We start from the raw sequence: 15,907 nt of genomic DNA, 5'->3' as shown, positions 1-15,907 counted from the left end.
CGTGATATAATTATAAATTATATAGCAAATAATATGAGCTAATTGGCTGCCATCGCGATTATTAAATTTTGATTTTTGTATTAAGATATTTAGAAAGTAGTTAAGATATTTATTAATATATTCATATCTTTCTAATTTTTTTTTATAGTAATAAAATCCATGCTTATTTTTTTAATTTATTATAGTTGTAATTTAAATTTTAGTTTCTTGACTTCTTAAGACTTGTGGATGAAAGTAAGTTTTTTTTTTTTTTATTAAGAAGGTACGTGGATTATTCATTTCAAAATGAAAAATTTGATTATGTAATTCTTAATCTAAAAACAAATAGATTTAGAGTAGTAGAAATCGGTCAGGAATCTGAAAAAAAAATTATATATGCGATGTAAGTTTTTATTTATATATATTATACTAAAAGATAAAGAAGAAACACTTTCTTTTGAAATATCGATATTTTAGAAATCTATTTTATTCTTTGTCGATAATAGGAAAACTAATTTTTCCTCGGTCGGTATTTCAGAATATAAAGTATAAATTTCGTAAGATAAATCTGTATAAAATTTTGTTTGTGTCTAATCTAAATTAGACAGTATATCGTTATAAGATAATTTTTTTTGATTTTATAGATCATTTTTTATAGATCATTAAAAAATTTAGCATTTGAACAACTCATATATATTTTAAGAAAATATATTTGTTTTTATAGTGAGATAATGTAAAAATATACATTTAACTACAATAATATCGAGTTTTTATAATTTTTTTGTGTTAAAATTTTCTTATCAACTTTTTCAGTTTTTCGTTTCTTGTTTAAAGTTTTTTGAAAAAATTTGATGTATGTTTGGAGTAATCTTAAATTAACGATCTATCATTCGTAGTGAAGATTTAAGAAAATTCTTTTATTTATCTGGAATGAAATATATATATTATATTTATTATATATTTATAATATATTATCATTCCAACATGTTTGTGTTGTAGAAATAGAATAAAGACTAACATTTAAACGAATGATCTCCGTAACTTCAGTTTCCGATTCTACAACGATCTTTAATCTAAAATAACATTAATGATACAACACGAATTTCTATTCTAAATCTTCTATTCATATATATATATATATATATTTTTTTGTTTAATACTTATATATTTTTTTGTTTAATACTTATATATTTTTTTTTGTTTAATATTTAAATTTTTTTTTTTTCGAGAATCGAGAACAACATAAAATCGTATCAGTGAGAATCTTTTTTCCTCGCAAATTAAATGTCAGCAAGCGAACAAAATTCACCTCGAATATATTTAAATAGTTCCATATTTAAAATTGTATCTCGCCAACCAATCAAAGTTATCAATTTTTCTTATTTGGAATATTGCGGTGGAGGAAAGATAAATGGACCGACAGAACGATGAATAAAAAGAGAAAAGGGGATGAACAGTTTGAGGTGGATGGATCGGTAGCCATCGGTCGGTGGACGGTCGCGAAGAGGTGACGGAGGGGCTGGGGGCGGAAAGCGTCGAGAAGGCCCCGCGGCGCCATACTGAAGAGGGGGAAGCTGCCTCCACCGTACGCGAGTAGCAGTATGCTCGCGCCGCGGATACGCGCCGCACGTTCCTCGCTCGATCCTTTGCATACAGTGAGCCAGAATATAGAGAACATCAGGGGTTCAACGACTATGCTATCATATAAATCGCGTATACTCGCGCCACTCGATTTTCCAATTATCATCGATTCGATCTCGATTCAACATTACGATCTATTTTCTCCGTCTAGCTGTGAAAACATGACATTCAACTACAATCCTCAAAGAAACTCGAAGATCTCACGCGTTAAACTTTGTCGGTGTTTGACCCTTGCCTCTCCTTCTAATCGTTTCGCGGCCTGACACCTGTCACAGCCAACTCTTTCGCCAAACGATTTACCACTGTACTATCTCTTTTCAGCGAGTGTCGCTCTATCGCTTCTTTTTCGGCTTATTATTCGTTTTAATCATTGAATGGAAAGTTGAATCGATGAGACAATGCTTAGAAATGGAAAAGGGATTAAAAATTATCGTATGCCAAAAAGCATGAAAAGATTTTAATACGCGATGTTTGAAAACGATCAAAAGATAAAAGATCTTTTTCTCTGTTTATCTGATTTGAACGATAATTTAATTACACGTTTTTTAGTAATTACACTTCATAATAAAGATATTAATCTTTAAAAAAATTAACAAGTATTACGATATTTTTGTAGATTTCGCTTATCTTAGAGATAAAGTTTTTTTTATTTTTATTGTAAGTACAATGTTTGAAAATTATTGGGTTTTTTCCTATTTAGAGATAAAGAAAGGGCGAGGCAGTCGATCGCTTTTATATTTCGATTCTGAAACGGCAAGATGGAGATATTGGATAGGGAGGGGCGTAAATTTATAACGGGTTTCTTTCTTTTCGAAAACACGTCGTTGAACTTCTTTTGATCTTTTTTATTCGTACAATATATGACAAATAACTCGTGATATCTTTCTCGCGTTTCCTTATCGATACAAACGTGTCCTATATTTTGTTCCGTTTCTGTTTGTAGCACATATCTTCGTATTTTCATTAAGAATATAAAATGACATCCTAATTGTGGATATCGGTGCTTCCGGTGAAGAACGATCAAAATCGCAAAATTGTTCGAATTCGTGCGCCAACGTGCGAGATTTCGCGCGATGATGTGGGCTGTCTGATAAAACGTGATCGTTGCAAAAAAAAAAAAAAAACAGCTCGTGATCAAAGGACGTTCAAGTCTTTCAGCAAATTAGAAGGTGAGTAATTTTATGCGAGCTTCCCTTCTTTTAGTATCGCGATATCAATGCTCGAATTAAAGACAAAGAAATTCCAGAGTTTTCGCGAAATTTCAAATATTTGAAAAGATCGGTGAAATCATTGTTAGCGAGACCGGTCGAAGCGAATTTAATCGATAAATTCGGAAACGAGACATATAATGTTTAAGAGTTCCTTGTCGTCGAAATCGAACAAATAATGGAATAGTTCCGGGTAACCGTTCTATAAAATCTTTTTATCGAATTTCCGAGTCTTTATCTATTATTATATTCCACTTAAACGCTATTAACATTCTTCTTCTTGAATCGGTCGTTAAACAATGGATCTAATCGAACGATAAAAACGGACAAAGCGGGCAAGCATCGTTTCAACTTGACATAACGTCGTTTGTTAAAGATTCAGTCGCACTGATTAGCACTAAAAAGACAGACTGTGATACGTTACTCGAGAAGGACTTAATGCGACGATAAAGCGAAATCCCTTTATTGTTTGGATTGAAAGTAAACCTGTGTTATCCGCTAATTACCCGCTATAACTATACATAAAAATATTCAAACTAGTTGGCAGTGTTTGAATTTTCAACAATTTAATTTTTTCAAAGCGCACCTATTATAATTGTCTTGTGTTTTTCCGCGAGCTATCTGCTTGCAAACCGTGTTATTTTTATCGATAATTATCAGCTCATCGTCATTATCTCGATAATGAGTAAAAGGCCAACAGCTCGTGCACGTTTCTTGAGACGCTTCAATTGCAGCTTTCCCACCTTAATCAAATTTTCTTACAATAATCATCCATATCTCGACTCTTGACGCTAACTGGTCAATTTTCGAATAGTTTTCATCTTTACTATCTAGATTCTTTAATATCTGATAGATCACGGTTCTCAAATCAGTAACTTTTCAATGTCTACGAAAACAATTGCAATACATAACAATCCGACTTATGATTGTTCGTTCACGAAATGTTCAACAAAGGAACGAGTATACTCGAAAATAGGCTTCTTGGTTATAATGAAAAAAGCAAGCTTAAAAATCGTTGGTTTGAAGAGTTAGTTAGCGAAGAATCGTAAAAAGCGAACAAATAGACAACGCGATATCAATTTCTCAGCGTAAACGTTTGCGGATTATACGAGAATTGATTGCGTCTATTTACTCGACACGCGTGGCAATGCTTACATGCTCGATTTTCTTCTTAGGGAATATCGGTTATTGATCTGGTAGCCAATAGACTATGGAAAAGAGGGGAAATTTCTCTTTCACGAAGGGGACAAAAATCGTTTCGTTCAAAGATCTGGAAAGTCGAAAAATTGATAAATCGATTATCGCGCTCTCATAAGGTCGGTTGCGCAAATTTGATGAAAAATGTATGAATCGTGTCGAAGCGAGCCACATTTGAGGAGCACGGGATCAAAATACGTAATCATTATCTGGAGTCGACTTATCAGTAGCTATGTAAAACGAACGACCGATCATTACTAGGGAAACGCGCGATTACTGGCCTGCTAGCGTTCCTCGCTCCGATCATAGATGGAAAGCCTTTATGACACAAATGAGACACCAGTGTCAGCCGGTGGTAAACAGTCGATCGGTGATCATCGTACTGCTTAGACGTACGTTAATGGTGCGTGTGTAACCAACGTAACGAGTGTAAGAGTGTATTGGGCGCGAGTGCGATCAACCGGACCTCGATTACACCGTTTGTGTCTGCCAGCGAGTCAGCCTGTCAGCGTGTGCAATTCACGCCTACACCTACGTCTTTATTTACTTTGCTATTCTAACACTTGGCCATGAGAATCGTCGTTTTGACCGACCGATTTCCAACTCTTTAACCGGTCGTCGTTCGATCGTAAACGTGTTACACCTCTTCTTTGCTCGAAGATCGGACGTAAGAATCGGCGGATATGAATTCCAAGTGCGATCCGTACGACTCGAGGTAACGAGATTTATCCTTGATTCGATTTACAAAGGATTCGAGACGCGTGAAGTGAAATAGAATGCAAATTTCCAATCATTTTGAGCATCGTTTCGCGACTCGTGTCTTTCTTACCGACTTATTGCGCCAATGATATAATGAAAACAATTGATATGTCTTATCTTCTGGTTTACGTATTTTTGCTTTTTTAAAATGGAAAACGAAAGGTACTTGAGTCGAGCGAGATAAGGGGACGCTTCTTTTGTTAATTGAGAGTAATTCTAATTGAGAATAATTTCTTGATTCTTCGGGAAAAAGAGACGTCATAGAGTCTATATTGTAGATATACTCTTATATAGTGTAGTATATAGAAATATTTATTGTCGTTTGTCGAAGTTTGATTTTTTCTTATCGTGTTTAAGTTAAACGCGCTTTGTATATTTCCATTTTATCTTCGTTATTATTAATGTGTAAATCAATAAGATTTCATTTTTAGTTTCCATTTTAATATTTTTTATTTATTTCATTTTATCTGGATCATACGTGGCTTAAAATTTTCACTGGATTAACATGTTTGTTTAATGAGAATTAAATTGAAATTTAAAAACTATATTATCTTTTATCAGCATTATTGTATAGTCTATCCTTCAATTCATTCGACTTATGTAGTATATACATCGATCATCATTGGACTTTGAATGAATATCAAATTACAAAATTTTTTTCTTTACTCAGAAACGATATTATTGAAAATTCGTTGAATAAAATTTGTCTGGCAAATAAAGGAGAGATCATTTGTGAAAAATGACGCGTTTTATGTAATTTCACGCCGGAAAGTATATCGATAAAAAAAAGATAAAATAAATATTGCGAAAAAAATAGACGAAAATTACATGCAATAGCGCGAAATGTAAAGATTTTAAAATAACAAATTATCAATACGATAAATTATTCGATTTCGTAACAGTATAACGAAGGAATTGATTCTCAATAAAGTATATTTCGTGGAAATCGAATATCTTAGACATCTCTTCGTCTTCGTTATATCTTATTTTACAATTTTCCTTCTAACAAAGTTTAAAATCGTAGTTAATTTCGTATCACGATATTCATTGCGATATTTTCTTCGTAAAGAGAATAAATTCAAAAACCCATCGTTGTTTTTCCGGAACAATATCGTTCCAACAATCTAGTTGACCAATTATTCGGAAATAAATGGTTCCAACGAAGAAATTATATTCTGATAAGTGTTTGATTTAGAAATCGGTTGAAATTCAAGAGATGGTGTCAAGAAATTGGCAAAAATCCAAATTCGATTACGATCTCTTCCGTATGCTATAAATCGAATGGCGCATAGCAGACTCTTGATCCGCATTATCGGATGTTTCAATGATGATTCTCTCTGAAACGTTCGCAAATACATTCAAAAATGTATTGAATCGATCTTTCTTTATCAATTTTTCAATTCTTATCAATGAGAGCAACTCGTTTTAATCTCAAATCTATTTTCAATTTAAAGTAACTCTTATACAATAAGGATTGTCTCAAGCTCGCGATGAATACATATTTGAAATTTATTTCGAGCCTCGAGATCGTATAAAGGACGCTAATGAACTATTATTTCGATCGTTACATTTTTACGTTCCAATTATAAGTACCGATATCCAGAACGAGTGGTACAACTTTGTTGCAGACAATGCTCGTTACTCGAATCACAAAAAAATATCATATCACAAGGACTTTTTCATTTGACGTTGTTGTGGCTCGTTAATGCACTCATTGGTCTGACGAATCTTCCCGTTGCCAGTCGATCGTTGAAAATTTCGTACGCTTTCAGCAACGTGTATCGCGACGCGTTTTATTCAAGAATGCCTCCAATTCATCGTGTGCATCGATCGTTTGACATTTGTCCTTCGGTGAAACTCTCGAAGACGCGAAGAATTTTAATCCGTTAGATATCAGAAGCGTCGAAACGAATCTGAGAAATCGAATTCCTTCGTATTCGCGGATCCTCTTTCATCTTTTTTTTATATCGGTAGGTACCAGGTTGACCTCCAACAATTAAACAATTATCGTGTGCTCCCCTCATTTATTATCCCACTCTCCCCTTATCGTAACTGCGTACAAGAGGACCGTTCTATTATGTAAAACCACATATATTACATGTACACATAGGTAGAACGCAGATAATCATAGCGTGGTAATTATCCACTTGACAGCTGCTAATCCTCGGCTGACCGTTTAATGTTTGTCACGATCTTGACATTCTGACAATCAGCCTTGAAAACTTCCATATATACTTTCACGAGCTTTGGAGAAATTCAAATGGTCTGAGAAACCTGTTGAAGATTATCATTACGATGTTTATCTTATGAATGATTTGCTATATATATATGTATATATCTAGTTATCGTGATAATGTATCGCATACACGTAAAGAAAAATGTCATGGTTCTATGTGATCATTGAACGTGTTGCAATTTCATTATTATCTTGCATTATATCTTGTGGATTTAGACGATTAAATATTATTAGATAACTAGGAAAGTTTTATCATTTTTTTTTTTGTGGCAAAAAAGGAAGGTGTAAGAGATTTAGAAAATAAACTTTCATTTCATCATAAATATTGATTTTATAAAAGTTATGGTTTTGAAAGATAAAAGATTCTCCTTCAACACTCTCTATTTTTGGTTTTGGAGATAGAAAGAAAAATCTCAAAAAAATGAGAATTAAACAAGAATTTTGTTCCATTTTCTTTTGATTTTTCGTTCGTTCAAAATTATGATTTAATTATCGAAAGGAGAAAACAATAGCAATACATACGCAAAATATATTATGGTAAATATGAAATAATAACTATCCTTGTACACATAATTCGATAATGAACTTTATATTTTCTCACGTTAATGGTTAGCTATTGCAACATACACCTTTGTATATACAACTTTTTTCAATAGCCTTTTAAATCATTCATTGCGTTACGAATTAATTTCCTCTAATTTCATTTTTACGACGGTATTAAATCGTAAAGTGTAAATTGTACGTTATAAAATAATTTATCCCAACACGTATTATGCAAACAACGATATTGCGAAAAAGTTGGAAAAACGATATTAACGAAGAGGATGAAAGAAAGTTTTAAACGAAATCAAGAATAAGTTTTTAAAAATTCGTAAAAATGATCATAGATTCTCGATATTTAAAGCTCTTCGTAAAACGCAAAACGTTCACGATTCCCTCGTAAATTCGCGTCTCCTCGTCGAGTTTTTAAACATCTTTGATATCATTATTATCCTTCTTCGAACATGGTGGATCTGCGTAGTCGAGAAAATCGTATCATCCCAAAAGAGCCGCGCTTTTTACGATGTTTTATTACGCGAGATACATCTGCGACACACGTCGAACGAAACTGCTTCGGCTTAATAATCATCGGCCTCCGTGTCTAGGATCGCACGTGCCAACTGATTACGCGTAATCGAATGACAGTGTTCCCTTCTCGGTAATTTTCGTTCACTTGTTAGAATTTCATGGTACACCTACAATGTGCGATTTTTCCGTTTACTCATGAGTGGTATCGATTCGAAAACAAGCGTCTCTTTAACGCGACCGGATATCGCGCGTTTTCACCTTATCCCCGCTTATCTCGCGAAGATGACGCGAGTCAAATTGGAAGTCGAATCGAGTTCGAAGGAATCAAAGACGATCCGCATGCGATGCGGAATCGCACGCAACTCCTTCTATTGTTTCGCGAATAAAACGTGAGGCATTGTTAACTATTATCGCGATTCGAGTCCACGTCGTGGACAATTAAATTCGTAAGGGAAAAGAATATGGATCGTGAGGGATCGTTGAAGAGTGGTTCGTCGTAAGTTGCTCTGTTTGAAATAATCAATAAATTTCGTTTACGATTCAACGTGTAAAAATTGATTGGAAAGTAAGCGAGAAGAGGAAAATAAGAGAACGTGCATGCTCGTGCTGCAAATAAAGTACTTCCCGTCGAGGAAGTTTAATTATTATAAAATCGCGTGTGCATCGCCGGTAATCGCGAGCAGACGTCTCCGCACATATTCTACAAATCCCACGCGCGTTTTTCCTTCATAAACGCCGCTGAAAGACAAGAATTCGGGGGAACGATTTACACGTTATCGGTCACTTTCGCGTAGAGTCGCGTATATTCGAGAACTGTTAGCGAAGCTGACGAGTTGACGCGGATACCGCTTCGATAATCAGTCATTTTTGAAAATTGCAATTAATCTTGCAACTGCGGCGGATCCAAGGTAACATCGTTTCAATTTTCGTGGAGGGATACGACTATATTATTGGGATGGATGATCGATTTCAAACTTTTGTTGGAACGATTTTATCAAAATTTGTTGTTATTTTAATCATATTGATTTGACGTGTGCGTTGGATTTATTTTTTTAGACCGTGGATGCAGCCGGGTATCGGAGGTGGAGGTGGCGCGGCCCACACAGGTGGGACAGGTGACGACGAAGCTCCGAAAGATCCCGGTGTTCGGATCACTCATCAACCTTTCACCGAGAAAGACTACGAAGGTATCTAAATTTCTTTCGATTTCTTTCTCACCGATAAGAAATCTCTTTCGGTCGATGATCGAAATCTCCTTTCGCATCCTTACGCTTTAATCAGCCCGATAATACTTGTTCATGCGTAGGTCAGCTGGATACACACATCTGGCTTCGTTGTTTGCTCATAAAAAAGCGTTGCTGGTGCTTCGAAAATCATTATTTCGTTCACCAATATCGCGATTCTCGTCTGCGTAGAACATCGGATTCGAGGTCACCTGTTCCGATGCGATCTTGTATCATCGATTTCGATTATTTGACAGGCTTTTAACAACGTGGATCAGTATCGATTATTTTAAGAGATTTAAGAAACATGGAAATTTAAAGAGGCAACAGGATAGCAAATATTTGTCCATGTCGAAGATACAGAGGAAATACGTACTTGTAGAGAAAAGACGATAATATGAATTTCTGTTTCTGTTCGCTTGTATGAATTTTTATTATCGATAATCATAGGAACGTCGATTCGAGGAGCCAGTGACGCGAGTTCTCTTTCATCTGCTTCCAGGTCACAGAGCGCACACGGTGTATGTGGGCGTGCATCTACCAGGCGAAAGGAGACATCGTCGTCATCACAAGCACCATCATTCTCAACGTCAAACGTACAGTGCCGATAAGGATAATGTCGACAACGATAGGCCCAGTAAGTTGTCGACGTTTGCATTTCTGTTTCCATATATCTCTTGCTTTTTACTCTCATCTTTTCCCACGTCGCAATCTCGCTCCGTCTACTTATCGGATCGTGTTTCAGCAACAAGACTACAAAACTTTTCCCTCTCCCTCGTTTCTCAATATTGGTAGCCAATCCATAAAATTCTATCGCGACAGATCCACGCCCATCCTTTCGATTAATACGCTACCCGCGCGAGGGCCAATCTAATCTCGTCTCGGCCGATTTCTCATTTTGTTTCTCTTTGGCTAAGGGAGGAACGACATACGCCGGATAATCGATAATCACCGCGAATAGAAACGAGAGACAAATGTCTCTTATAGGTCACGAGTTTTCGAGGTTAAAGTAGTTCGCGGCGCTTTTACACCGAACTCGGTTAATCGCTCTCGTGCTGCTTCGAGAAGATCTACTCTAAACGGCGAAACGAAGAAAGCCTCTCCAACTCGAGACACACGAGGAGAGCTGGAAATTCTCACCAACTTCTCGGCTATTTCGTTCGATCGACGTAAATAGGGATGTTCCGACCGCTAAAAGTTTGCCACGCCGTTCCAAATTAAAGATCGCGGAATAGCGAGGAGATCCGCGCGCTTTCTTTCGCGAAAGTATTGTTAGAGATAAAAAATGAAACGACAAGAATGACGGTAAAACGAAACTGTTGGATGACGAAGGCGCATTCTCAAACGAACCGTATCACTTTGAAAACTATTCCCACCGTTGATTCATTCCCATTAGCGGTGGCCGTGTCGTTCAAGTAGCGTAGAGTGCGCGTGTAAACGTTCCATGGTATGTTGCACTTTGCGGCATTATTGAACGGTATATGGCAACCAGCCAACCACTTGTCACGACTTCTCCGGCTGTTCACCCTATCTTTGGCACACGGGATGCAAGAGGGTGACCGATATCGAGACTCGACAAGGGCCTCAGCCCTTCGAGAGATATCGTGCAGCCATCCTTTGTATCCCTTAGCGAATAGTAGAAAGCGTTATTTATTCTGTTTTTTATGGAAAACGGATTGACACGGGTTGATATGAAATTCGGGTTTCGGAAAGAGCTTTTCGATTGATATTTCGTTGAGAAAATTTTATTTGCATATTTTTTTCATTGTTTGACTTTAATAAAAAGTCAGCTACCTACCTACATTTGCCATGGTTGTTTTTAATCTCTATCCACTTTGGTATTCGGGAAAATGTGTTGCGATCGAGATTTTTAATTTCGTTCGAATTTATGTCGCAATATTTCGTATAAATATTAAAAACCTGGCTCCGGATTGTAGATTTGAGGAGATGATCGTGCTGAAAAAGAAAAAAAAAAAACGACGCTTGTGTCGAATCATCGTGAAATATCAAATTATGAAGAGAGTAATTATGAGAATCGAAATTGCATTAGCGTCAATGTTTGTTGTATCGTTGACGTTTCAGGACAATTGCTGATGACTCGAAGGAGTCGACTATCTAGTATCTGCGATCCCGACGGCGAGATGATACGTAAGCTCAACACGCAACAAAATTTTATGTACTATTTACACGGACACATTTACCAAGAGATCATTCGTACATGAATATCAAGATAGCTTGAAAAATATCGTGATTTATATTTAGATACGTCAGAATTTTACTGCTTAATCATTTAAATGTACTATCGGCGATGAGCCATTGATTTGAAAGAAACTACGTAAACTAATTACCATTCAAGGATATCTCGTCAAGGTTGTTACAATCGCTTCGGCAATTTGGCGGGATGGTATTTAAGTTCGATTAGATTCGTAATTAATATCTCACGTTATAGCGTGATGTATCTCGAACAAGATTAATATTTATCAGATCAAATCGCTCTGTGTATAACTTGTGTGACTCATGTATCATTAATTTGTTTATTACTGTTATATAAAGAGCGTTACAATAGTTAGTGGGATGCGATTAATGCATATTATCTTTTATTAATACAGATATAGTCTTGCGATATATATTTTTTTTTTTCATGGAAAATATTTCGTAACAATTTAAATCGAATGAAATACGAATGATCTCATTAAATATTTTTCGATATCGACACGCGATTTCACTTACGATTCATGCGGTAATTACAGAACAGCTTGTAATTATTCAAAGAAACGATAAAGAAAATGTATATTTTCTTTGTGTACATCTGGTTTTCATGTATTTTCCGTTTCCAACACTTTTCTTAGACGTGTGCATGTGTTCATGCGTCATTGTGCACGCAAAAGTTTGCGTTGATCATTCTGCACTGCTCGATCTAATATTATTCTATTTTTTCAAAGTTTTTTCCAAAGACTCACCCTTTAAACGATTCGCATTTTTAAAGGCGAACGTTTCAACCTTCTGTGAATTATGTATGTTTTACGTTTCTTCCCGATTATTTAACAATATGCACAACATATTTTTATTGTTACTGGAGGCAATGCGCTTTTAGCTGACAGAGAACGTCGTTGCATTGACAAAAAATACATTTATAAAATATATACCAAGGATCATTTGACAATCGTTCAAAATCATACCATGTGTTATGTGTAATGTGTAATCTCGAAATCTTTTTGTCATATTAACGTCATTCAAAAGTCGTTCAGAATCATCTCAGGTCATCCCAAAGTTGTACGAAGATCATTTCAAGGTTGATTCAAAATCATCTCAAAATCATTCGATGTTCGAAATTGTTCTACGGATTATTCTAAGATATTTGAAGATCGCTACTCAACGTCATTTCAAGCAATTTTAAATCGAACAAGTAGTTGTACTACATGTACGCGAATTCTTATCTATGTTTCGTTCGTTTTTTCCTTCATGCAATAAAGAAATTCGCGGTTCACGAAGCAATATCTAAAATTACAGTTACACCCCCAGCCCAGAGGGTGCAATTTATCCTGGGCGAAGAAGTTGGCGACGATGCACACGAATCCCATCCTCTCTTCTCCGAGATGGAGGAGCTCGTCAAGGATGGTGACGAGATGGAATGGAAGGAAACAGCCAGGTAATCTTATTCCCTTGTTAAATTCTATTCCAGATAACGACAAAATTTGTTTTTCCCGGGATAAATATATTCATTTTAACCATAGGTGGATCAAATTTGAGGAAGATGTCGAGGAGGGTGGAAATAGATGGAGCAAACCACACGTAGCGACTCTCTCGCTACACGCCCTCTTCGAATTGAGGAGCCTGCTGTTAAATGGGACCGTGATGTTGGACATGGAAGCGAACAGTCTTGAACAGATTGCTGATTTGGTTCTCGATAATATGATCAATAAAGGCTCGTTGCCGGCCGAGTCGAGAGAAAAGGTACGAGAAAAGGGAGACTCGTGGAGTACATAACTCATAGATAAATGAGTCATATTTCTATATCTCTTGTAATATATAATATAAGTGTAAATTCTAACGAGAAAAGTATTTGGAGAGCAGGTCAGGGAAGCTCTTCTGGTGAGGCATCGGCATCAACACGAGAGACGTAAAGATAACAACATGTCTAGGCTACCTATTATCAGATCATTGGCCGAAATAGGTCGAAATCATTCCTCTTCGAAGAGTAAGTTTGTTATCATCAACTTTTAATCAAGTTTAATTTGATTAACTATTTTATTAAATATATTAATAATTATTTTTATTAAAGATATAAATATTAATATTTAATTGTTATATGTGCGATCTTTTAGAAATCTTTTAGAAATTAAAAATGTCCTTGGATTATTTCGATTCATTTAAATATTTTTTTTTTTCGTATTTTATTTATTTATTTATTTGTTTATTTATTTATCTTGTTTTTCTGTAAATTCCAACATCCATTCCACAAATATTTAACCACTTTATTATTTTTATTCATTAATATGCCAAAGTTGAACAAAAATCGGACATATATCTACGGTATGTGGACCTTGATATCTGAAGTATCCGATGCCATTTCACATTTTCCAAGGTCAATTCACATTAAACGCATGCAAAACGTACTCGACATTTTCAGATTACGACTGTACGTGTGGTTTGCATGCGTTGTTGACGTCAGATTTACAGGAGCGTCGCGGTAGGGACGCCTACGCGCCCTCCGTCGCTCGCAGCAGCAGTTGTCCAAATCCAAACACAGCTCTACTTTCGAAAGAAACGAAAGATTTGAAAGGACCGTATCTTCTGGTTCCAGGTATAACATAGGCTAGACTGTTATAGCAGCCTAGATCGCCTTGGATTACGGTGCTTTCGCAGCTTTCTAACGTTCCTTCTTATTATCCAACTGTGTTCAATCCTCCTCATGTGTCAACAATTAGTTTTAACCTACTAATCAATACCAATTTTTATCCCACGGACGATTTGTATAAACGTGCAAACGTCAAAATTCGTGCAACTTATTTGGTTTAACACGGTATAAAAGAAAATGATTGAAACGGATATATAAATCCATCCTTTTTAATTTGTTTCGATCGTGGTATAAGATATTCACATTTGTTTCTTATTTTTCAATCAGACGAATTCGGCATTCCCCACGTGGTCGGATTCACAACATGGTTCGCGATGTGTCAACTAAAAGGTTAGACTGTCAGGTGGTTATTGTTCATATAAATTTTAATTGATAGAGTATAAAAATCAATGTCTTTCGTTTTCTTGTTATAATTATTATTACACTTTGTATTTCTCTCCATATTTAGTTTGTATTTTTTCTATCTCTTTTCCACTCTTTTGTACATATTATGAAATGTAATGACATAATATCTCCCGATTAACATCTCTTTATCGACGTTCGCGTCGTTTTATTCCTCTATTTTCGTTTTCCTTCCTCTGTGGAATTTTCGATGTTTACAGTAGTTAAATATTGCATAGAGTGGATTTGTTATCGGTCGGGATCGTGAAAACCGATTCAGAAAGAACGCTCGTGTCTGACGAATATCAGTTATTACTACTGCAACCGTAACTAACGCAGCAACGGATTCGCGGGAATACTACAAGCGATACATGTTCTCTCCTGATCGTAAAGTAGAAACGATTCAGAGGAAGTGCACGATCGCGGGAACGCGTAGGTGAAACCTTTACAATTCAACTAATCACGAGGCATGATCTTACGTTCTAATTGTATAATATGCACGATATGACTTAATGTATACTTTTAACTCGATATCATACTTAGTACTACTGTCACACTTTTTTAATCGACTAATATCTATCTTTTCAGAGTTTCGACTAATTTTCCTCTCATTTCTTCGCGATTTTGATTATTATTTAGAAAAAGAAAAAAAAATACTACTACAAATTACGAATTATCGCGAACGAGTTGTGATTTCGAGCGAGTCTCGGGACGCAACTGTTCGCGATACATAATTCATCGACGAAATGGGATTTTCCTCTTCTTCCTTCTTGGGCCCTTCCTTTGTAAATAAAGGACGATCCTGGTGTATGTTTCATGCTCATTTTTAGTGGAGGAATCGAATTCCGCTCCGGCGATCGCCGGCGCAACAAGTCACGGCAGTGGGCCAGCGTTGAATGCGGGTAGCCGTTTCCTTGCTATACCTGGTAATCTCCTTGTTGCTTTATCGTGCTTGCAATTCTCTTCTAACTCTTTAACACATCGGATAATCATCTCGTGACCTTGTAGATTTTCCGTAGAAATTATACAACTATACCATATATATGCGACATATATTCCTGAAAATCTGTGTGACGAATAGCGTCGTGAGTTGTCGGAATCCAACGATTCAGATTATAGAGTACCATTATTGGTACCATCGCTCGAAATAACATCCCTCTATATCGACAAACGATTATCGAGAGCAAGTGAGAACACGGAAAACAAAATCAACTCTGTCCTCGAGTGCTTACAGCTGCGTGGTCAATCTATCGGAAAAGTTTTACCGTATTGGTTACCGTTTGAAAGGGTTGTGCAACGTGGTCTTGACATTTAATAGAAAAAAATTGTTCGTGCACAAAATATATCTTTGAATTGA

General features: G+C 36.0%; 1 protein-coding gene across 25 annotated transcripts in view; it reads left to right on the top strand.

The window, feature by feature from the left end:
* The first annotated feature begins 1,286 nt into the window (after positions 1-1,286).
* Positions 1,287-15,907, top strand: part of LOC102677270 (electroneutral sodium bicarbonate exchanger 1) — a 22,496-nt gene continuing 7,875 nt past the window's right edge. For 4 of the 25 annotated variants that reach the window (XR_004151469.1, XR_004151468.1, XR_004151470.1 and 1 more), the window contains exons 1-10: positions 7,867-8,584; positions 9,145-9,275; positions 9,814-9,948; positions 11,394-11,459; positions 12,822-12,960; positions 13,046-13,265; positions 13,386-13,509; positions 13,942-14,115; positions 14,437-14,499; positions 15,381-15,476. Coding sequence is in view for 20 of the 25 variants with exons in the window: in XM_031513754.1 (XP_031369614.1) it covers positions 8,550-8,584; positions 9,145-9,275; positions 9,814-9,948; positions 11,394-11,459; positions 12,822-12,960; positions 13,046-13,265; positions 13,386-13,509; positions 13,942-14,115; positions 14,437-14,499; positions 15,381-15,476 (1,183 nt within the window). In the remaining 5 variants the exon portion in view is untranslated. Of the gene's footprint in view, positions 1,635-2,563; positions 2,790-3,824; positions 4,741-7,864; positions 8,585-8,632; positions 8,997-9,142; positions 9,276-9,394; positions 9,733-9,813; positions 9,949-11,393; positions 11,460-12,821; positions 12,961-13,045; positions 13,266-13,385; positions 13,510-13,941; positions 14,116-14,436; positions 14,500-15,380; positions 15,477-15,907 lie in introns of those variants that run through there. The other 21 variants (XM_006622633.2, XM_006622631.2, XM_006622635.2 and 18 more) reach the window with 21 other exon arrangements.

This window comes from Apis dorsata, unplaced genomic scaffold, assembly GCF_000469605.1.
Source record: "Apis dorsata unplaced genomic scaffold, Apis dorsata 1.3 scaffold_734, whole genome shotgun sequence".
NCBI classification, from domain to species: Eukaryota; Metazoa; Arthropoda; class Insecta; order Hymenoptera; family Apidae; genus Apis; species Apis dorsata.
Note: the sequence above shows the minus strand (reverse complement) of the source record. Positions and strands in the feature narration are given on the sequence as shown.